At 39.9% G+C, this 24,897-nt stretch overlaps 1 protein-coding gene across 3 annotated transcripts in view; it reads right to left on the bottom strand.

Annotated features, from left to right (window-relative positions):
- Positions 1-521: 521 nt before the first annotated feature.
- The window catches only part of KIAA1549L (KIAA1549 like), a 208,576-nt gene continuing 184,200 nt past the window's right edge, over positions 522-24,897 (bottom strand). For all 3 annotated transcript variants that reach the window (XM_084631649.1, XM_084631648.1, XM_084631650.1), the window contains 5 exons: positions 23,405-23,752; positions 16,472-16,569; positions 14,981-15,129; positions 9,103-9,254; positions 522-3,820 (listed from right to left, as the gene is read on the bottom strand). In XM_084631649.1, the coding sequence (XP_084487775.1) occupies positions 3,539-3,820; positions 9,103-9,254; positions 14,981-15,129; positions 16,472-16,569; positions 23,405-23,752 (1,029 nt within the window). In that variant the 3' untranslated portion in view covers positions 522-3,538. The remainder of the gene's footprint in view (positions 3,821-9,102; positions 9,255-14,980; positions 15,130-16,471; positions 16,570-23,404; positions 23,753-24,897) is intronic.

Here is a 24,897-nt window from a genome sequence, read left to right on the forward strand (position 1 = left end):
ACAAAAAGCAGTGAAGCTGCTGTAACCCCAGAATTTTCTGATCTTCAGGAATCACCATGCCCAAAGGGAGCTATAGATCCCGGAGTGCATAGATACTCTTATTTTTGATATTATATTGAACATGTTCTCTCCCTAACCATTCTGTGGCCACGGCTACTCTGAAGCTGTGTCATATGCACAAGGACACTCTGGTTCTTTAGGATCCATTCCCCATTTTTACAGAGTAGATAGGATTTCCATTCAATGCTACAGAGACATGGTGAGACACAAATACTGTTCACATTTCTGCTGTGTTCAGACTTCTTGCAAAACCCAGATAAATTAGTTCCTTCAGAAAAAAAACCACTATTTAACAAATCACACCCCCTTATCCACCTCAAGTTACTGTTCTACAGTTAATTACAAAGAACACATATTAGAGACAGATTGAGTGTTGTAGCACATATACTGTAATGTAGTTCAGTATTATTTTTCAATTTGAAGAGGTTTTTTTTTTTAATTAATGATTTACACATCTGAAGACAAGACATTGATCAGGATATCACCATTTCTTATTACCAAAATCCTAAAATGTTAACATGGAAATGCTATTTAAAAGAATGTTAAAGATTTGTGGGCAGATCTGAGAAGTCACTTTCAGGCTAGGTCTTTTCCAGTAAAAATTGCATCAACATACTTCTGATGAGACTGCAGCTCTAACTGGTAGATAAAGTCTATTTCCTTCTTTTACATCACTGTTGGAAAAACTATATTGCAACTGCTGGCATACAAAATGTTTATTATATTACAAATTATTTGTACACTGTATTTTAACTGCGTCATTGCATTGTGCTCAGATAGCATAATTATAACATGATTTCTCTTTCCACAAATGTCCTTACTGTTTTCATATAACCTTTTCCTGTAGTTCTTTTAAAAACTGCGAAATGTTATAAACAAGATAAAAAGCCATGATGAATGAAGAGATTAAAATGTAACTGTGAATAAAGTGCACCACATTGTTTTTCGAAGTAAATCATGGAATTTTTCAACAGATAGCACATCTTCAATACAATCCCAAACAGAATTAACTTTGGATATCTAACAGTTCTTCCCCAGGTGGGCGGGGCGGGGCGGTGGTGCGGGGAGGGGGAGGAGTTGATTTAACTTTGCCATCATAGTTTTTTCTCTCTAGGAGGATGCAAAGCTAAAATTTAAATGAAAATTATACTGGTGAAACTTGCGTGTAGATAAGGCCTAACAGACAAATTCAGCCTGGTGTGAGAGTGTGCAGTTCCTGCTAAAGCCAATGGGAAATAGTCCTGCTTACGGCAAACCCAATATCTATAAGCCTTCACTTTCAAATGCAATATTTTCAGGGAGACAACAATTAACACAAAAAGACATTTCGATGCATTGTGTTATGCTCATGAGATTAGTATTAGTTGGTTGATAGGGAACTGAGACACCAGTCTGTCTTCATTAGACTCATATTTATATGAAAGGCTGAGTTTCTTTGGTGCTTTGTTCACTCAAGTTATCCAACTGCCTATTTGTGTACTCTAGGCATCAGGTATGAATCTTCATCAATAAGTTGCTCAAGATTTTTCCCTTTTTTGCAATTGGTTTATGGTAATTTTCTGTCCATAATAGATTGGTCAAGTGTATAAATATACAGCATATTTACATAGAGATTACAAAAATACATTTCATTTATATCTAATTAAGTAACAAAAATGAAATTTCACATTTGTTTAAAGATCAACTAGCATTCCAAAATCTTTGAATAGTTAAGGTCTTTAGAGCAAGAGACATCTGTTTTTTCCAGGGTAGCTATGCATCACTATCTGGAATGAGTTTTTTTTATTTTAATTTTTTGAAAAAATAGCTCTGTTTTAAAAGTTTGTGCTTCAACAATTTCAATGTCTCATTCCAATCTTTTTTTTTTCCTGTCCAGTCAGGTTTTTTTCAAATGGCCATAAAGCTAAACCAAGCTCCCTTTCTCACCTCAGTAAAGACCAAAGAAACTCATTACAAAAATGGAATGACCAGATAAAATAGCATATGCATCTGAAGCTGAATAAATTAACAGGATGAACATTACCTTTAACTTCACTAGCCAAACATGCCCAGAACACAGCATCCCATAAGCAACTTCAGTTCCCAAATCTAAATTATTACTGAAGGAACTGGAAGTATTTTGCATCATCTCCTAACTATTTTGTGAGACTGCAAAAGATGAATACTGTCAAATTCAGCTGTTTAGGTTTTTGTGGCGGTTGGACTCATATAACAGTGCAGTATAATCTTTATCTTGAGCAGTCTACAGTCATCATAGGTTCAGCAAATACCCCCCTTTTTCACAGAACAATAATATTTTGTTAAATCCACATACTTGTTTACTTATTTACACTTTAATGTAATCAACAGGTCCTCTACATTCAGAAATTCCTACAGAGACTGAGAATTCTAGAGTTCGTGTATTCACTGCTCCAGTGTAATCAAAGTCAGTCACAGCTTCAGGTAGCATTCTCTGGAATCACTTTACTAGATGTCATTGTTCAAGAAAGAGTACAAAGCACTATGTTAAATAGAGGCTTTCTTGTCAAAGCAGGTGTATTCTTTATTCCAGGCTGGATAGATTTGCTCAAGGTTCTCAAATTTACCAGCTTCACAATGCATTCAGAATGAATACCTCTTGAATGTAGGGCAAAACTCAAATAACTATTTTTTATTTGTGGGTTTCTGAAAGTTTTTAGCACCCACTTCCTTTGTTAATCTTTCTTACCATCATGCAGCATAAGCTCTCTTAATATTGCAAACACATTCTCTGTAACTCAACAGTGGCATTAATGAACACTGAAACCACCAATTACCCCAATACAATTAACTCTCTTCACAGTCTTCTCTTGTTTCTGGCCTTTGTACTCATAATAGCATGAGAGCTGGGACTATTTACAGGGTACAGTGTTTATATTACTTATTCACATCAAATTCTTGTGGTTTGAATGTGGTCTCTAGAAGGAAAAGACTGACGTTGCTTTGTTGCATTCAGCCCTGCTTATTCTGTAATGAACTATTAATATTATCTCTATCATAGAAGATTTATGGCCTTTAGTTTACTCAGTACTACCGTATTTTCTTCTTTAATCACAGAAATAAAATTGACATGCAGAAGTTATTTTAGACAGTTCTACTTTTGTGCCTCTTGTGATTCTTAATAGACTGTAGTATTACACAGACATATGTTTAATAGCATCCTAGTGAAAAAGGGCTCATAGGACAAGAGCTAAGTAACAAACAATTGCATATCATAAATAGAACTTATCAGTATTAAAGAGTTGCCTGGCAGCATACCCTTATCCAGCAAACAAACAGAGTGCGTATCTTCAAGTCCTCTTGTTCTATTTCATTCCATTTCACAATAACCTAGTGTTGATCTTTCAGGAGAAAAATTCCATCACTTTGGCACAAGTTGCAGCAAGTTTTTAACTGAAAATTAAGACTTACTTCCTTGGCTACAACAAGGTATGTGATACAAACACTGTGCACAAAGGTATTAGACCTGGAACTCAAACATGTCTGTCTGTTTCTTGGCCAGTTTAGCAACCTCCTCTCTTATTGCCTTCACTAGAGCAGCTGTAGAAATGTTGGTAAGAGGTGCGTCAGAAGGGTCGTTTTCTGAGAGGCTCTGCTGAGAAGCTGCAGTAGAAGGCAACGGAGCCTGTTCCAGACTAGGATGCATGTTTGTTGGCTGACTGTACTGGCGGGGAAGTCTTGAAGGAGAGTTATGTTGGTAGCGTGATCGTGGATAAGCCTCTATGTAACCAGGGAGCGGAACCTATAGAAGAGAGCAATCACACAAAATAGCTGGCCTTCAGGTCACCTATTACTTAATCTAACACTCCAGAGAACTCCATGCAGTCAGATCCAAATGAACATATGCCTCTTGGGTGCAAGTTAACAGAAAACAGACTTCATACTCATAGTGCCACTTCACTGTGTACATTTTTGTATGTGCTGTTTGTAAGCAACAATCACTGTTAAGTTCCTAGCTATTCAAATTGTGTGAACAAATTCTCTTTGCAGAGGAAAAAAACCTGTACATGCTAAACTGATCACCACTACAAGGGCAGATGGATGCCTTGTTGAAAGAGTGTCCCTTTATTATTTTGTATGATGCTTTGTTTTCCTATAGCTGATTTCAATACAGAGATATTTTTCAGGATACTGTGATAAATCTAAGGCATAAATTATACTTAAAAAGCCAAGAAAAGAAGAAAGGAGTTTGCTGGCTTGAAGCACCACTGTCTAATCCACATGAAGCAAGCAGCCAGGTTCTGAGTCTTAATGCTTCCAATAAAAACTGACAATGGACAAAGCATTAGAGACAGGCTATCTGGGTTTTTTTCGCCTTCCCCTGCAGCATAAAGCATGGGTCACTTGCAGGTTTAAACTAGTGTAAATGGTGGATTCTCTGTAACTTAAAGTCTTTTAAATCATAATTTGAGGACTTCAGTAATTCAGCCAGAGGTTATGGGTCTATTACAGGAGTGGGTGGGTAAGGTTCTGTGGCCTGCAATGTGCAGGAGGTCAGACTAGATGATCATGATGGTCCCTTCTGACCTTAAAGACTATGAGTTCATGAGTTCAACACTAAGGAGCTGCCTCACCATTTACTAAGGGGAAAATGAAGTGTTCAACCTGTCTGCTAAAATTGGGATGAAAATCCTCTCTCTATATATCCCTGAAACCCATCATTACACAGCTGGCTATGTGCTTTATTGGACAAGGAGCTTTGACTTCTCTGAAACATCAGGTTTTATGGCCAAATTCAATGCCGGTGGAACTCTTAACTCAAATGCAATTATACCAGAGATGAATATGGCCCATCGTGTCAATCATAAATAATGGTAATTGGAAGATTTTATTCCCACATTGGACCAGATATGCCACAGTTACATTTCAGTTTTACTTTGCCCTAACTCTGTGGATTTCAGTGGAGTTTCAGTGGCTTAAACTAGAGTAGCAGTGAGGAATCAGGCCCTTCGTCCCTACAGGATACTAAATGTTGCTGGTGCAACACAATGATCCACAATGGCAAGCTCTAAATTCTTATCAAAAACTGAATTTGAGGACGTTTTAGAACTCAGCTTCTAACTAATTTTATTTGTTTTGCAAACTGCCTAGCAAATTGGTAAAGAAACGACAGTGCTTAGTTTTAAGGGATGTTTTAAGCCACTGTGTTTAAAGTTCTGGTTCATTTTCTTAATTAGACAAAGTAACTTTACCCAAGAGTTTACTGATACAGAGTAACCATTTTAAATCCAATTAGAAAAAATGAAAAAGAATCTCACTGATTTTCAGATTTGAAGAAGTGATTGGCACAGAATCCTATGGTCATCATAAATCAATAGAAAAGCCATTAAAATGCATAAACATAGAAATTCTTTTACTTTTAAATAGATAATTCTTTTACTTTTAAATAGAAAAGGACACAGGGCCAGATTTTCAAATGAATTTTGTTCCCATTTAGGCATCTAAACGAAGTTGCCAGATTTTCCAAAGTGTTCGGTACTGAGCAGCTTCCACTGACAGCAATCATCGCTGTTGGGTAAACTGTTGATAGCTGAGCACCTTTGGAAATTTGGCTATTTTATTTAGGTGATAAATGGGAGCTCTTGGGTACTGAACTTCTGAAAATCTGGTCACTAAGGGATGGATTTTCAAAGATATGAGGTGTCTAACGTTGCAAATAGGTGCCCAGTGCGATTTTGAAAAGCACCTAAACAGGTGGGGAGGGGGGACAAACTTCTATTGAAACCAATAGGAGTTACGCGCCTAACTGCTTAGGGCTGGAGAGGGGACAAACTTCTATTGAAACCAATAGGAGTTACGCGCCTAACTGCTTAGGGCCTTTTGGAAATCCCATCAGATGCCTATTTGCATCTTCAGGCACGTATCTTTGAAAATCTGGTCCCTCATATTACATATGTGCTGCACGATTCAGGGTATTTCCATTCACTTGTTGCACAAAATATAAAATCCACCAGGCATAGTATTTGCCTGAGTACTAGATGAAAGTTGTATTTAAATACAGCCAGGAGGCTGCACCCCTGTTTAGTACAGAATTGGACTGATCACATAGGAAGCATTCCTATTGAACAATATATAAAAACCACTAGAGGTCACTATTTTATGGCTGGTTTCAGAGTAACAGCAGTGTTAGTCTGTATTCGCAAAAAGAAAAGGAGTACTTGTGGCACCTTAGAGACTAACCAATTTATTTGAGCATGAGCTTTCCTGAGCTACAGCTCACTTCATGGCTTTTACTCAGCAACAACTGAAGATTTGCTTGGACGATCATAGCCCCGCCAGATACATTTCCCTTCCTCCACCAAATATAAAGTTTCAAATCTTTGCTTTTCTTTGAGAAAGAAGTGCATTAAAATAAATGAAGCTTAAAGTAAATTCTCACAATTTCACCCATATTTGGTGTTTTTTAAAGCCCCAGCTCCAGGAGGCATGCGATTAGTGGAGAATCTCAGTTTTCATTTTTTAAAAAAGTAAGGTTCTAGCCCTCGTGATTTCAAAAAGAAAGCATGAAACCAAGACTCAAGTGCATTCTAAAAACTCACAAACCAGAAGACAGAGAAACTCAAAATGTTTTATTTTTAATTTCATGATTTTGAGGACCAATTCATGAGGACCAATATTTTTGAACATATTGAATTGGCAATATTGTGATTCTATTCCATAGTGACAATTTTCAGATTCAGGAGATCCCTGGGCATGATATAAATCATTTGGGGGCAGAATCTTGGTTAAAAAAAGGGGGGGGAATTTTTTTCCACATTGTTTCTTTTCTTTCTCTTGCCTACTAAGTAACCCCATTTTCTGGCTGTGGGCTCATAAGGAGATGCCAGCCCCCTGTTTACGAGGAGGTAGGGGCTAAAAGCTCTGAAGGGTAAATGTAGCTGAAGGAAATCTGCTGCCTTCTCCTCTAGGAGAGGGATTCATACCCCCTCCTGCCACAATGATCTTTTGGGAGCCCTCCCTCCCCCAATGCTTCCTCTTTGCCTCCTCATATACAAAGTTGGGGACTACTGCCTGTAGCAGTTGCCCCAATACTGCTCCTGTGACCCTCTCTCCACCACCCAGGCTCTCTGGCCTTACCAGAGTGTATCCCCTTCCAAAGGAAGGAATAGCAGGCCGGAGTTTCCCTCCAGCTCCATTCACCTTCTTTAGAGCCGCCAGTTCCCACTACGTGGCAAATAAGATCTGGCCATCACTTCCTTAGGCTATAGACAGAAAGTAGGACCATAGGAAGGAAAGAGGTAAAAATTAAATACTTCACCTATGTTTTTCAAAGTAGAAGTCTAAACTCATTGATATGGTTCCAAGGGGCCTCCTAAATTTGAAAGAGTCAGTAGGGTTACAAACCAGGCTTACCACAATTTAATAACTGAAATTCTCCTCTGAAAAGGGACTTTAAAAATGACACCACAGGGCACCATATCCCCAGGACTCTTCAAAAGATACTTTTTCCAATGGCCCGTGCTACAAATTCAACCTGGAATCAGAGTCCAGCTTGGTTCTTTCCTTCTCATGTGGCAGTAATAAAGGTCTGATAGGCCAAATGGGGTCCTCAGCAATACCTCATTGTTTCCAGTGGCGTCGCATGGGGTAACTTATTGGCCCTGTAATGGCAATTTACTAAACAGTTCTATTGATCTACAGGGAGAAATTGAACACATCTCCCTTTCTGTTTAGCTGAGTTGGTTCTGCAATAACAGGAGTAAACTGAATCCACCAAGGTAGCAGATTTGTTGAGTAAGAAGTTACCATTTTTTAAAAGGTCATTTTACAGGAAAGTGGGAAAACAAAGTCTAATTGTGAGAAATGGTTTCAAATATGAAAAACAACTCAAGTTCACCTTACAATCTTTGTATTTCTACAAAGCTACTTAGATTATGGACTGTCACGCTAAATATTATAATGAATTTGTGCTCACATATCTAGAGCGTGTGTTAACTTGTAATGACCACAGCCTACAGTACAAACAGCTAATAATAAAACAATTTATTTTACTTTTACTGAACACTATCTATTCCGATTTTAAGTATCATTCAGCTACTTACTCTCAGGCTCAACTGGGCTTAACTGAGCAACAGAAAGCCTAGTCTTTTTTTAGTCTGTTTTATAAAAACGTACTGTTTACCATTAAGGGAAATTAAAACTTCTCTCATGCTCCATTTTTGTATCCTCTTCCCAGTCTCATCTTCACACTCTCTCCCATGCTACTTCTTAGCTGTGGAACATTCCCATCTTTTCATGAGCCAACCTCTCGCTCCTCTTCAAATCTCTCCCCAAAATACAATTCTTCCACGAAGCTTTTTAAAAAATGTGAGATTCTTATACCACATCTGTCTCATGATAGTATAAATGCCTTTGATCCCAGGCAATGCCCTGGCTGTTTTGTGCCATTCCTCTTGCCCGGGGGGATACTAAGGATGTAAGGCTCCACCATAGCAGCTCCTATGCCACATCCCGTGCCTATGACTGGAACAAAGGGCATGGGCATGGCCAAGGCTTCCCTTGAACCTTTGCAATACACATCTTGTGTAAAAAGCCCTTTGGGGCAGGTTGCCCCACATAAATGGAATGGTGGCTTTTTGCTGAATTGATCCCAATACAGTTGGATGTAAGACAGTCAGTCAGCTATTTGCATGTTGTCTCTAAAGTTAACAGTCGCAGTTCTCCACTGCCTCTGAGCTACAATCAGACATAGTCGAGAATGGTGGCTGTAGAGAGCCAGTTATGGCTTCCCAATCCCCCAGATGCCCTATTCAAGCAGAAGTTAGAGCAGCCAGTGAGGGATCAGGTGCAGAGGAGCTTGGCTCCCCTTCCCACCCTGTCTCGGGCATTTCCCCAGCCTGTCCCCTCTTTCCCATTCCTATGGCATCTCTACTACATCTTTACATTGCTGAAGATTCTCTGCACACTGGGAGAATTCTCCTGTCCAAATTTCCTGCCTCTTTAAGTTCACTTTGCACCACTTATGCCCTCTATGTGTAAACCATATGACATATTATTATAATAGAGAAAAACAAGAACACTTACTGAGTCTGCCCATTGCCCTGGTAATTCATTATCTCCAGCATAGGGCATCCAGGCTTGGTTCCTGTATGCTGTGGGTGGTGTTGGGATGAAATAGCCTGTGAATCCAGGTCGGTTTGCTGCTGGTATAGCAAACACTGCTGGTACTGTATTTCCTATGAAGCAATGGGGTAGAGATGATTAATAGTTGATAATCTTAGCTATAAACCTAGAGGATCATTTCAAAGTGTACCTCAAGCAGCCTAGGGAGACACTCTGAGTGTTTGTGAGAATGTTGATAATAACAAACTAGAATATGATTGCTCCCATCAGCTGCACAGAGCCCCTTTCTAAAAAGGCAGACCATATTAGAGAAGCTAAGGACTGTATGTTGCAGATCAGAAGTGAGGTATATTTGTAAAGTTGTCTCAAGAAGTATGCACAATAGTTGTGTCAGAAGGAGGAGAGCTCAGTGATATGTAGCAGATATGGATGGCTTCTCCCTTCCTACATGGGTTAGTGGTCATGCCCCTCATACACTCATTATCTCATGACCAGCCTCCAATATCTATCTACAACATTCATAGAATCATAGCATTGTAGACCTCGAAAGGTCATCTAGTCCAATCCCCTGCACTCATGGCAGGACTAAGTATTCATGAGAGAGCAGAGGTCTTTTTGTGCTGGATTTTCACTACTTTTGCCCCTTCTCCCAACTGACACGCATATTTTGTCTTTGTAGGCTCAAAGAAGACCCCACTCGGATCAGACCCATTCTCAAATAACTGATTTCTATTCAAGCTGAAAGTCATTACAAAAGACTAGCGTAACAGGGCACACAAGCCTCCACACAAGACAGGAAATTAGCTAAAAATAACCCCAGCGAGGGGTTTAAGAAGAAGAACCCTGCTAAGCTGGAGACGAGCAGGCAAAAGTAGCAGATGTAGAGTTCTTTCTGTGGGAGAGAAACTTGCCAAGGCCAAGACGGTGCTTAGCACATCTCCCAGAGGAAAATACACTTCACCTAGTGTATTGTTTTGTCTGAGAATAACTGGCAGCTGCTAGTTCCACCTATTTTGTTGGGATAAAAAAAAGAAACAGTCTTTCAGCGTGTCGATCACAACGATGGCATACAATCTCTTCTGACGTCCCACCTCAGCCTCTGTTTTTAAACAGACTTGTAAAGAATGTTAAGCTGTCAGGGCTGACAGATGCTTGGAGTACTGTAGATGTGGTATGCTCAGAAATGGGAAGACTCAGGCAGTGCACTTCAGCCTCTAGGGGAGTGCCCTAGGGCACACTCAACACAACTCTACAATCCAGTTAAGGAGAGCAGTAGATAAGCTCCCAGTGGAGCTTAATGCAGCCCTAGGCCGGAAGGATTGTGAATGCAATTCAGGGCTTATAAAGAGGGGAAAGATACATTTTACTGCTAACTTCCCTCTCTAGGACCATTATTGTTAGGAAAGTTTTATAGGGAGCTGTACCTTTACACTGCTCTTTATAGTCACAGGGCTAGATTGTGGCAGTTAGGCACAAGCCCCCAGCAAGGAGTGGTGTGGAACTGCACCACAGCAGGAAAAGCATTGGGGATACTGTCTTAGGCAAGTACAGTCATCTTGGTGCTGGTCCCTGGACAGGGAGGTGTACAATTCATACCAGTCATTATGACTGGCACAGAATGCTACCTGCAGTTTGCCAGCCCCTTTCCAGGAGCAAATAGTGAAGTATTGGGCCATTAACCCACCTCTTCCCGGCTCCCTTTTCAGAGCACCTGCTCCAGGAGTTGCCAGGGTAGAGGGAGGAAGAGGGACAAGTGCCTCTGTGCATCCCAGAGCATAGAGCACATGATGACTGGTATTGTAAGACGATGTGCATGGCTGGGGGAGAAGCTTCCTGCTCAACCATGCACAGATAAGGGGGTGGCCATCCTGCACTAAAACATGCCTTCTGCCCAAAAAGCTTACCATCTAATTAAGAAAAGGCAAACAGACATACATACTAAGTGTACAATGATAATCCTGTGTGATACCTTATTGTAATTCTTACTTAAGAATTTCTTGTAATTTCTTAGTTTCAAATTAACGAGCAGGATTTTCACCTAAATTAGGGCATCTTTGTGCTGCTCCAGGCAGAATCAGGATCTGGGGCAAAATATAGATATATTTAAAGCTGGTGCTTATCTAATCAGAGAGGTAGAATCTCTTTGACCCTAAATCATTCCATTGACTACTCTCACACTGAAGGACAACTCAAGCATTCTCAGCTGTCCAAGTACTTATGATACTTTCATCCAAGGAGCCCATTTTATACAAACTTAAACCAAATATACACAGATCATTTTATCCTCTACTGAAGTGCAGCATCTCTGAGGAAAAATATGTGATTTTCCTTTTAATACAGCACAGCAATAAATCTCCAGAGTACAGGAGAAGAAGTGAAGAATGTTATCTAGTTGAAATTGCAGGACACATATCCTACCAAAGGCACAGTATATAGAAGGGGCATTCTAAAATGTGGGATATTGTATACTTCAAAATGTTTTAAAATTATAGGGTTGAGCCTCAGTGCTTCCTTTTAGATACTTATGTTACAGGCAACAGATTACAGTTTAGGGTATCCAAATTTTTATACTCAGTAGTACATGGTGAATATGATGCAGATAACTAATACTTCTTAGGAGGCTGCAAGACAAACTGTTCAGAAACATTAAAGAAGTGATGTCTAATAAGCCTGTCAATTTCAAGACCCAAAGTCTTAGTCTTTAGAATTTAGAAAGCCAAATTTTTGTAGCTTTTCATTAATAGTTATATTTTGTCAATGGGAAGCCATCTTCTCAGGCAGATGTTAGCCAGGTAAATAGTGTCAAAACAATATGGCCCCTTGGTCTCTGCACTATTGTGCCTCAGTCAGGCACTATGCCCCAAAACACACAGAGGGGAGCAAAGCCATTGCATTACCCACTGACCGCATGCAATCTGGTGTGCTGGGAGTGGGGGTGGGATCACTTCTTCCTATCCCTTCTGGGAGGCTCTTGGCTCATGGGTTGAGATTTCGGAAGCCAACTAGGGGATTTAGCTCTCTCAATTAGATTTGTGTGATTAAATCTCAGTCAACCTTGAAAATGTCAACCATGTGCTCCGGTGCATGCAAGGACTGTCATTGTGCCCAGATCCTTGCACCCTTCTCTTCCCCTACCTTACACATCTGTTCAGGGCCAAGCACCGTGAAGCCTACAATGGAGATGTTTCTGTGGTGCTACCTATGGCCTTGATCCAGCAAAACACTTAAACACATGCTTATCTCTATGTACTTTGATAGCATCAATGGAACTATCCACATGCTTAAAGTCACAATGAGAGTATCCATGTGATTAAAGTTAAGTGTAGTTTAAATGTCTTGCTGAGGCAGGGCCTGGCCTACACTTGACTGGATTTGCTGGTTTTGCCAGATCAGCAAACCCCATAGTGGAGATGCAAAATTATACCTGTAAATGATCTCTCTCTTTTTTTTTTTTGGTGTAGCTTAGACAAGTTCCTTGAATGTAGTTAGCTATCCTGCCAAAAGGCCTTTTGTATTGGTATAACTATATCTACACTCGGGCTTTTGCAAGCACAGCCATGTCAAATGAGGTGGAAAAATAATCACACGCGTGAGCAATAGAGCTATGTCAGCAAAACTTTTAAGGGTAGGCCTAGGGCCAAAGGCATTTAAGTGAAGTGTAAAGGAGCCCTTCCTGCTGGGCACAGCACAGCTATTTATTTGTTAGTTATTCTTTTTGTGAGTGGTCTTGTTAATATCAACATACTATCCCATACCAGCATGTAATAAGGGTGGTTCGTGATTTATCAGAGAGCAGACCAACAAACTAACGCCCTGAAGATCGGTGATTCAAAACCTCTTTATTTCAGATCCTCATAGCTAGACTCAGGCTTAGTGCAAGCAGCAAACAAAATTAACTACTAAGGTATTTTATTTCATATATTGGAAGTTTTTATAGTACCAAATTCAGAGAAATCCCCACCCTAACTAAAGTCTATCTTCTGATGAGGTCTTCACTCATGGTGTGGAGTGTAAGTGTGTGTGTAGATGGGGGGGGATTAGTGAGGTCAATACACAAGTGGAGAAGGTGTTTAGATTTGTTTTATTAAACAGACAGCTAGGCTGGCTGACTGACTGGTGTTACAATATTATGGGGGGTGGGGAGGGGGGGAATCTCAGACTTTGCTTGAAGGGCCTGAGGCTGCAAAGAGCCGCAACTCTCACTGTGAGGGGAGTGAGCAGAGCTAGTGAGTGGACCACAGGAATTGCATTAAACTAGCGAGAACAAGGGAGTAAAATAAATGCAACGAGTGCTGGAGAAGAGAGAGGGAGAGAAAGTCTCTCTTTTGGGCCTGATTTCCTCAAACATATTTCACCCTTTTATTCATGGTTTTCTTTTCCTCTGTTTCCAAGTAGAACAATGACAAACTTAGTGTTTTGTTTTGCAAGCAGCTCCTTTCTGGGGTCAAAGTGCAGAAGACTCAGCTCCCATTAACTCTTGTTTGTTTTGATCACTACAGACAAGGATGCTTGTACTCTGCTGCACTCTATACCTACATTAGGTGGCAAAGTCCCCCCAGTTTATGATGGAACAGGGCTAAATTATGCAGCAAGGTTAACTGACTACTGAGTCATTCAAGAATCTTCTCTCTTAGTGCATCACACAATGAAACACTAATTAATCCAGGCTCTGACTTGCACTGTAGTAGAGGATACTAACAGTTTTGGTATTTCCACAATGGCAAAGCTTTGGAAACAAAAACAATCAATCAAAAAGACATTTTAAGTCACTTTTTCTTCATGTCCTGCTGGGTGTGAAGTTAATCAGGAATAGGTGGTACAGACTCTGACACGAGAAGTCTGTGAGGAGGTGGGGAAACGTTATCACAGTAGAACCTATAAGCCCCAGCTGAGATTGGAGCCCCATTGCAGTGGGCACTGTACAAACACATCATAAGAAACAGTCACTTCCCCAAGGAGTTTACAATCAAAATAAAAAAGCCAGATAAAGCATAGCAGAGGAAACAGAGGTAGAGAGGTGACATGACTCATTCAAGGTCACCCAGCAGGTTAGTAGGGGAACCAGGAACAGAACCCTGGTCTCCTAGTCCTGTGCCCTCTCTGCCTGACCACACTACCTCCCTTGAATGGGACTCCAGCTGCTCTAGCCTCTACTGTCAGAAGTTAATTCATCTGACTTCAGAAAGTTATAATTCATTCCAGTGAATAGGGGGAAGGGGCAGTTGATATTTGCTGCTGCTGGGGATTTTAAAACATATTGAAACAGGACAGTGAGCTCTCACTGCACAAGCCAGGGAGGAAGGGGAGCTCTTTCTATACTTTTAGCAGCACTGGACAAGGAGGCAGGAGAGCTCTGTGTTTAGGAGATGGGTAGAAGCTGCATTTTCCCCTGCTCTCCCCTTATTTTAACCCTGGGTTGCTGCTATTGTTTTTTCAGAGACAGTGTTCAATCATGCAAGGCTAGGAGAGTGGCAGGCAGATTGTAGTTCTAGCAGGGTTCAGAAGCTTTGTATGGCAACTGCCTCCTACAAACCAGGACTCAACAAGTAGTGTGGCCATACTTGCTTCTGATGAACTCCCAGGCCCTTAACCAAGCCACACAATCTCCACTCCATAAATTCCACCGGTTTCCTGGTAAATATGAATTATTTGACGTGCATGTGACAAGAGGGGCAAGACAGAGTACCCCGTGTTGACCCTCAAGCCACCAAGAAAAGCATTTAATAAATCCTTCTCCATAACAACAAATAACAATGTGTGCTTGCAATATCCCATACACTCATCTGTACACAACACAGATTGGGGAGGTGATTTCTGTTTGTACTACGCTCGTTTTCACCTGAGTAGTTCAATGCTGACTGATCCAATGGACCCACAGATACCGGAGCTCTTGAACCTGGGGCAAAGGATGCAGGTTCATGCTGTTGGCCCTGCTCTGTCCCACTGGATTCAGATATTCTTGTCTTGCTGCCAATATCTGATGTTGACCTGCGCATCACAAAAAACAGCAAGAAACTTTGATAATTCTGACTGATAAGCAATATCCTCAACAAGGGTGGCAGGAGTTCCAAGCAGAAAACAGTAGGGAACTATTTGCTTTTTCTGTGGCATCCCTGGTTGCAGGAATATCAATAGAAAGCAACTTCCTTTGTCCTTGGCCTCTATCTTCTACAGTATTTTTTTACAATTCTACAGCCCAGTCACTCAAAACTCCAAAATGGATCCAATAATAAGATACAACAGACAATGCTGGATAATTACCACTCGGTGTGGCATTATAAAGCAGAAGACTGAGTGATTTTAGCTTTGTGTAGAGCACTGTTGTCCCTAAGAAATGCCATGCGTCAATTGTCTCCTATCATGAAATCTAACTGACCAAAATAAGCCAAGCAATGAGAACTATGCATTTCCTGAGGTGATGATATCATTGGCAGCCAATCAGAAGAGCTCCATTAGTGTTTGGCATTCTGACGGAATTTCACAGTAACAGCCAGCAGGCATACATGTCCTTTAGGATCATAGTTTGCCCCAGGTGGTGTTATACAGCACATGGCTGAAGGCCAAGTGACTTCATCCACCTGAAAAGGGCAATAATTGCTCAGAAATGCCTTATTGCTATGGTGAAACAAAATGTATATATTAAAAGTAAAGAAAACAGACATGCATTTATTAGTCCTGAGGAACACGGGAAAGAAATATCCAGCAGTCAGTCAGCAATCCGTGACTGAGTCCTGAGTTCCAAAAGCCATTTTATTATTTATCCGTATCATTTTCTATTCTATAGGGCTGGACGACTTAGAAAAAAAAAGCAGAGAGGATGTGAGTGTGAAATATCCACTACTTTATACAATATATGCCATTTTGTCTGTCTTTTTAAAGTCGAGTTAAACTATGGCTTGAGAGATATCAGAGCATAGATTTGCTAAATTTATTAGACAACTCACTAGCTAATAGTGGAATATGGGATCCTTTGGGGTTTATTTTCTTCTACCATGTTGAAATTTAAGCACCGGAAATGAAAAGAGAGAGTTCCTAACTTCATTAACATCTCTTCATTACGAGGAAGGTGGCTACTACATGCCACTACAAGTTATAGGTTTCAGAGTAGCAGCTGTGTTAGTCTGTATCCGCAAAAAGAAAAGGAGTACTTGTGGTGCCTTAGAGACTAACAAAATAGCTCACGAAAGCTTATGCTCAAATAAATGTGTTAGTCTCTAAGGTGGCACAAGTCCTCCTTTTCTTTTTACTAGAAGTTATAGTTATGGAGTCATTCTCATTAGAGCAATAGAGATTTACAGTTCTTGGCTGTAGCAAAATAATAATGAATTACCTCCTGAGAGATGCCACAGCCACAGGACCTGTTCTGGGAGGAACCGGGGGTGGGGGAGAGCCCATTACCATTTCAGGAAGCTGAGAAAACCTGTACGCCTGTGAAAGAGAAAAATGAATATTTTCTAAAACTTCAATTGACCTTATTTTAAAAAACAACAACATGAGAACCTAAAAAGTGAAGGTATTTGTTTAAATTCATTCCAACAGCCCTTAAAATTGTGTGAACAGTTCTATAATCGCTGGCTGCTAGGAAGTTAACTTTTGGTGGTGCCTATAGTAGCAGGTATTTTATTTCAGATTTTATAACAGGCCAAGTGATTTTAGAATAATGCAGAAAGCATACACACAGATGGTATCACAGAGCTACAGCTGAGCAATTAAAAAAGAAGAAATAAGAAAATAATGCCTCAGTCACTGTAATCCAACCTGAGAGGTAAATCCTTCACAATTTTGGAAGACTCATCCCTTCCTGAAAACCCCCAGAGAGTGAGATCACAGTACTTTTTGCCCCTCTGAAAGTTAAGTGTTTTTAAGTCAGTATATCTGGAAGCATCCTCAAAGCAACATATACTGAAATGAAACTGCCTGCAAGCAATTACTTGATATTTGAACTTCTTTTTTCTGGCCTTTCAGGGGATTTTTCCCCCATTTTCTCCTAGGCAAGAAAACCAAGGTTCTTAAACCACAACACTCTAAAGCAATGGAAGTCCCAAATAAATCCACAAAGCAAGGTAATTCAGAGAAACCCAGGATCAGACTGTTGAGTCATGAAATCGAGCATCCAGCCTCCAGCAAGGCTGGATTTCATCTCTAGTACATCTAGAGACTGTGCAATGCTTACTGTATGTCAACAGAAACATCTTCCTGACCCTCATGGCCATCAGCTCATGGTCCAAAGAATGACGTATCACCTTTATCCATACTGTTGCTACAAATATTATTTGTCAGAACTTCATCTAATCTGCTTGGAAATACAAGTGATCGTGTATAATTCTGCTTAGCAGTAGATTGAACCTCTTCTCAGACACTCCCTGATTTACTTTCCCAGACAAGTCTAGGTACTGAAGACATCTTAGAGCAATGCATGGGATTACAGTTAATGCAGCTGAACCATAACTAAGACGATACAACATGACAAGGTATTAGGAGACTGTCTAATCTCCTCAAACCTATGAAATCAGAGGCTGAAGTCCAAATGTCTTCAGCCAGCAGCATCCTACAGTGATAATCAATAAAAACTTAATCTTTTTGGTCCAACACAGTTATTTTCTGTTTTAAATATCTGCAAAAATGTGGTATCACAGATAGCTTGTGAAAAACTGACTTCTGATGCAGACAACTGTAGATATAATAGCATTAAAAACTATTCTCCCTCTAATCTACTGTTCAGGTCCCTGAGTAGAAATGTCAATGGCACTCACTTTGGTATTCAATCTAAACTAATTCAGACTGGAAATCAGGTGGAACTTTTTAACAATGAGAGTAGTTAACCACTGGAACAATTTAAAGGGTTGTGGGAGATTCTCCATCACTGGCAATTCATATATTAGGATTGGATGTTTGTCTAAGAGATACGCTAGTTCAAGCAGGAATTTATTCAGGGAAGTCCTGATTATGTGTTTGTTTCTTAATCTTACTTTTGTGTTTTAGCGGATTGCATCTATTTTCCTTTATCATACCAATTCCAAAAATGAGTTGCAAAGATAAAATAGGTTTCAGAGTAGCAGCTGTGTTAGTCTGTATCTGCAAAAAGAAAAGGAGGACTTGTGGCACCTTAGAGACTAACCAATTTATTTGAGCATAAGCTTTCGTGAGCTAAAGTTCACTTCATTGGATGCCGATGAAGTGAGCTGTAGCTCACGAAAGCTTATGTTCAAATAAATTTGCTAGTCTCTAAGGTGCCACAAGTCCTTTTTTTTTAAGATAAAATAGAGACTCTTGCCCTTGTGACAGATTTGTCTATATCTATATTGAACTATAAAGCTCATGGTGTTCACAAACAAAATTTTTATCGGAAACAGTAAGGTGCCTTCACTGTTGCTTTAACCTCCATATTGAACTGGGATTCCTTGATGTGTTACCAGAGACTATGTGCTCTCAGCAGAGGCTAACAGAGGGCAATCAAGTGTTGTTGACTGGAAGACCATTCAGGTTAAATGGAAACACCCTAGAACAATGAACTGACTGCAGGCCAAAGGAACCAGTTCTCCCAGGTGGGCTCTTAACCAAGCAATGAATCACCTGATGAGGCACTTGAAGCCACTCAAAGCCACTCAGAGGAGTCACTTGACAGAGGGTATTGAAACCTTATAAAAGGACTCTCCTCTCTCCACCAAATGTGGGGAGACCAGAATAAGAACACAGAGCTGGGCAGGTGGAAAAAGAGGAATCCTAACTGCCCTGGAAGGACATTAAAACCCTAAGGGCCCTCAGGTGAGGTGAAGAAACTGAGGCAGGGACTTATATGCAGGTTTTGTTATTTTTCTATAGCTATGTATATTTCTTGTGCTGTGTCTAGGAATAAAGCTGGTTCAGAAATTCCTTTGCGAAGTCTGTGTTACTGCTTTGACCCTCACGAAGCCCCAAAGAGGGGAAACCAGTCATTCAGAGGATCCCCAGCAGTGGTGGGACTCTGGGGAGTGTGCAAGAATGAGTGGGGAGGCTGAGTACAGCTGGCACTAAAGAGGAAGGCTTGTAATTGGCTCTAATGTGGTTCAGACATTAGATAATTTGATTTCAGTATTAATATTTAATCAGCTTCAGGTTATCGATTCAATTGAGCTGGGTGCCATTTTTGAGTTGAGGGTTATAACCCAGTTAGTAGCTGAAAGCCTGTGTTGTTGCATTGCTATAGTTCATAAGCCCATGTGCTTTAAAGAAGAAGGCCAAAAAACGGCTGAGAACTAAAAAATTGGCCAGTAATAAACTACGCATCTCAGTAATGATTGAACCTGTGATATTCCAAGCTCTTGACCATGCTTGTAGCTGTTTCTTTCACTTCACACTGACTCTGACATTCTAGGCTTCAGAGTGATATTTGGAGTTATTCCCCGGGTGGGCTGGGCTGTGAAAGCTGGGTGGATTTGTGAAAGTGGCAAATGAGAGGTATGTGCTGCAGAGAGGACTTATGAGTTTGGGGTTATCGTGTGTGCTGGTGATTGTGTTGATTTGTGTCTAAGGGGGTTTGTGCTGGGACATTTGTGTTGATTTGTGAGAGTGGCAGTAGGTATATGGGTGTGGACGTTGGGTCAAGTAATGCAGTCTCCCTCACACAACCAATGAAACTGTTGCATGCAGATAAGCTGCAGAGTAAGGATAGCGATTGGCTGAGTTATCTCTGATATCATCATGATCTAGGATCCTTGGCCTGGCATACAGAGATGCCTTATTACAGCATGGGTGTAATTCATAAAGTCAAAATAGCTGAAAACTTAAATTGGATGGTAACAGACCACAAAACCCAGTGATGATTCAACCTATTGATATTCTGAACAAAGAGAAGGTCTCAACCATGCTTGTAGCTGCTTTCATCACTTTACACTGACTCGGATATCTTAGGCTTCAGAGTTACAATCCTAGAATCTTTTATATATATATATATATATATATATGAATAGCCACCTCTTTATATCCCTTCTTAGGGTTTACTATGTATTAATCTGACACTTTAACTAAATTGATTCCAATCCAATATTGATACTAACTTGTTGATTTGACCGTGATTTGATTTTGGTTTAATAGTTCAATTTATTATTATTTTATTATTATTATTAATGGTAGCTTAGCTGTGGGGATATGTTTCCTTGATTTTAATTTTAATAGCTGTAAAAGTTTACAAAACTGATATTGATTCACATTTGCTTCAATAAGCAGCATGGGTCTAGAATCTTTGAGACGCTGGCTGAATATCAGCTAGTCAAAGCCGGACCAGTTCTCCCTCATTAGTCTTAGTTCTCACATCAGAATCAGGCCCCCTTTATCATTATCTTCCCTCTTTGCAGAGCACTAAAAAGAGGAGAGAGATGGTAGCTTGCCCAGAGTCCAAACTAACAAGGCTCTGTTATTCTGTGGTTTTCAGTTCTGGTCTCCAGGAAAATAATTGCCATTTTTCAGACTACAGTTCTCAGCGTGGTTCAGGCAGCTGTCAGGATTTCTGAAGTGGCAACTACAATGTTAGTATCCTTAAATGAATGCTTGAAAGGGTCTTAAAAAAAACAAAAAACCACCAACCCAAACTACAGATGTTGGGCCCCTTAGCTAAACACTTAAAGATAGGCTCCAGCTGACCCTTGCAGCTGCATGAAGTGCCTGAAAAACCTTATAAAGCCCCTACCATGATTCTTATTGGAGTCACGCAGCTAAACACTACAACCTACTTAGAAAAACAAAAATAGCATTTTAATGTCATTTTCCCAGTTTTTATTTAGAGATACATTGGAGAAATTTCAACTTCAAATCTTAGTGAAAATCCTGTAGATCCCCTTTATAAAGCATTAACGCTAAGATGCAGAGAACAGAATGACTAGTCTCTCTTCAAAACGACATAGCCATATAACTTTTATTTCACTTCAGAAAGACCTACTTTACTATAAAAGTAATTTGACTGGACATCTAATGACCAACACAACTGCTAATCTAATTCCAACCATAAAAAATGATCAAATGCAGTATGAACTGCAGTTTGGGAATTTCAAAGTGCCAGGAGTACTTTTATTGTGATTTAAATAGTATTTCCCTGAACGTGAGCATTTAATACCACTGGCTTCAAGTTATCCATGAAGGATTGTTCAGAAAAAGCATCCCTTATTGTACATTCTTCTGACCATTGAAGGTAAACATATCAATGATGATTCTCAGTTGTAACAATTTCTCTCTAAGAGTAATAGATTACTCAAATATAGACAGAGTCAAGAATCTTTATTTCTATTATAACTTTAGAAATGCCTTCTTTCAGAATAATATGTATTCCTGGCAAAAAAATCCTGCCATAACAACAACTTTGCCTTTTGATTTTTCTCTTTCTGAAGCAAATTTCCAGGTGTTTTCAGTAATTTCACATTCTTACAGGGCCTATTTTTCAGTTTCATTGCCAGTAGTCTGCCTGCTGTTCTGTTTACTTCACCAGACAAAACTAATCCCAGGTTTAGCTTTGCTTATGATACTTGTGAAAGAAAATGTTTGTTTGGTAATGTTCACATACAGTACAGTAGAACCTCATAGTTACAAACACCAGAGTTAGAAACTGACTGAACAATCACACACCTCATTTGGAACCAGAAGTACACAATCAGGCAGCAGCAGAGATAAACAAAAAAAGCAAATATAGTACAGTACTGTTCTAAACTACTAAACAATAAGGAGAAAGCAGCATTTTTCTTCCGCATAGTAAAGTTTCAAAGCTGTACTAAGTCAATATTCAATTGTGAACTCTTGAAAGAACATCCATAATGTTTTGTTTGGAGTTACAAACATTGCAGAGTCACAACCAACCTCCATTCCCGAGGTGCTCATAACTCAGAGGTTCTAATGTATCGGGAACTTTAAAACAGTGATTTTCAACCAGGATCATGGACAGCCGTTCTGATACCGCTATCTACATACTTTTCAAACTTCATCATTGAAGTGTCTGAGCACTCCAGTCATTCATCAATTTATCCTCTCAATACTTGAGAGGCAGGAAATATCTACATTACAGATGAGAAAAATGAGGCACAGACTGACTTGCCCAAGGTTGCACAGGAAATCAATGGCAGAGGCCGGAACTAAACCCAGCTCAAGTCCCAGACCAGTGGCACAAGCACAAGACTATCCTTTATAGACCACACTTTGTGGTCCTTGCAACTGGTACACTAGGTCCTCCTGCCAAGATAACCCTCCGTGTATCCTAAGTATAGCTGCTGTCAGCTCCCTGTCCAGCTGTGTATTCTCCAGCCATCTATGAACATGAGCTTCTCCAAATCTGACTTTCCTAGTCATTAACTGATGTGCTAGCGTGTGAACAATGAATAAGAAAAAGCAGGTAAATGAGGCCTTGGTCTGATAAACTGCTACAGTTGCCCCCATAATGTTGAGAACCACCATTTTAAAAAACAAGAAGCCACTTACTGTACTTGTGTTGAATGTGTGGGATGAAATTCAATGTTGATAAATGCAAAGTAATGTGCTTTGGAAAACATAATCCCAACTATACATACAAAATGATGGGGGTCTAAATTAGCTGTTACCACACAAAGAGATGTGGAGTCATCATGAATAGTTCTCAGAAAACATGCACTCAGTGTGCAGCAGCAGTCAAAATAAAGCCAACAGAACATTAGGAAAGAATAGATAAGACAAAAAATGTCGTAATGCCACTGTATATATTCATGGTACACCCACCCCTTGAATACTGTGTGCAGTTCTGGTCACCTCCCATCTCAAAATAAATATTAGAATTGGAAAAGGTACAGAGAAGAACAACAAAAATGATTAGGGGTATGGAATGGCTTTCATACAAGGAAAGATTAAAAAGACTGGACTGTTCAGTTTATAAAAGAGATGGAGGAGGGTACGATAAAGGTCTATAAAATCACGAATGCTGTGGACAAAGTGACTAGGGAAGTGTTATTTTACCTCTTTACATAAACACAAGAACCAGGGGTCACTCAATGAAATCATTAGGCAGCAGGTTTAAAACAAATGTAAGGAAGTACTACTTCACACTATTACATAAACAGCCCAGGTGAGGGGCCCATTATTAAAACTGGAAATTAGGAGTCTTCTTTTAAGTGTGTGTGCACGCACACACCTACAAATGTGCACATAGTTACCAGAAGTGAAAGTGCATGTGTGTTTCATGCACATGTACATGGGGCTCTAGCTTTTAAAAACATAGCCCAGAACACCAGTATCCCCATGATAGTACAGTGTAGTAAGAAATATTTGAACTTACTGGTCTTGGTAAGCTGTACTGATACATTTCTGGTCTATATGTTGGCACCCACTGTACTCCCCCTCTGGGTCGGGTCATGGTACCAGGAGCACTGGTCACAACTTCAGAGTATGGTAAGTGTTGTGCTGAACTGTGAGCATCTTGTCTGTTCTGCCCTCCATGGCCTGCAGATGCCAGACTAAATGCCTCTTCCAAGAGCATATGCATCTGTTGTCTAACTTCATCAATGGAAGGCTGAGAACTTAAAGTTGATGTCTCAGAATGGCCTTTAGCCTGACGGGATCTGGTATAACTTCGAGGTTCATTGACACGGTCAATATTTGTTTCTTCTATCACTTCAGGTTCGGTCTGTTGGATAAAATAAAAGCATTTTATATACACACACACTTATAAGAACAATGGTCTGTGCTGCTTCTTTACATATTTTCTTCAATACAGGTATACCAGAAGTATCTCATGCCCAGGCACAAAATGGTATAAGTCATGAGACCATATAAACCATATAGTACAATTTTTATGTCAGTTGCAGCTGTGAGTGCCCAGAATTTCTGCATCTCAGATCTGGGGTCTCAAGTCAAGCAACCAAAAAAATGAGGAGCACACAATTAGTGACCACCTGTAAAAAGTTTGGTTTAAGTGATATGCCCAGCATGTTACAGGAACTCTGACAAAAGCAGGGATAGAATTCAGATCTCTAGGACAGCTTTCAACTGCCTTAACCATGAGACCATCCTTTCTCTTCCTGCAATTCTCTGCCTCATTCTCTACAGCCTTCCAGCTTCTGCAACAAATGAAGCCGGGGTCCAAGAGACAGTCTTCTTCACTACACAGTTCTGATTCATCCCTAGAGCATGTCCATTCTGTGCACTAAATAAGGCAGGGGGAGTCTTGTGGAAAAAATAGTATGACCATATAACTAAAGACTATCATAATGCACATGAGAAAAGGCCCTATTTCTGGCACGTCCTAACTTTTGAGTGTTTGACTTTGCAATCATAAAAACTTTATTTTAAAATGTGTGTATTGGTAATTATTGTGAAAGCTTTAATTCTTCCTCTCTTTCACATTTAAAGGGACATCGTTAACTTTAAAAATCACACACCTATTAGAATGTTTTTTCCTTCCAATGTAAGAAGGAACACCTAAGAGATTAGAGAGAAATACTGATATTTTCATCTTTCTCATTTCATTTACTTTGTGCATTCATGGGACATCATTTCCTCCCTTTAGGTTAGTCAGTTTCCTTTGTTTGTGTGGGTCTTCCACCTGCCACACATGAAGGAGAAAATCTTTTTAAAAAATAGGTAAATATAATTGTAAAGCCAAGAAAACTGCCAGGGAGACTCAGAGGTAGGTGAAATTATTTAACTAATTTTTAAAAATTAGAGTTCAAGTTGACAATGTTCCTTTAATTCTTAGTATTAATGAGTCCAGTGTGTACCAAAAGAGAGACTAGCCCCACAAATGTTACAAAAACCATACATGATCACTTG

This window comes from Lepidochelys olivacea, assembly GCF_965140295.1.
Source record: "Lepidochelys olivacea isolate rLepOli2 genome assembly, chromosome: 6".
Lineage (NCBI taxonomy): Eukaryota > Metazoa > Chordata > Testudines > Cheloniidae > Lepidochelys > Lepidochelys olivacea.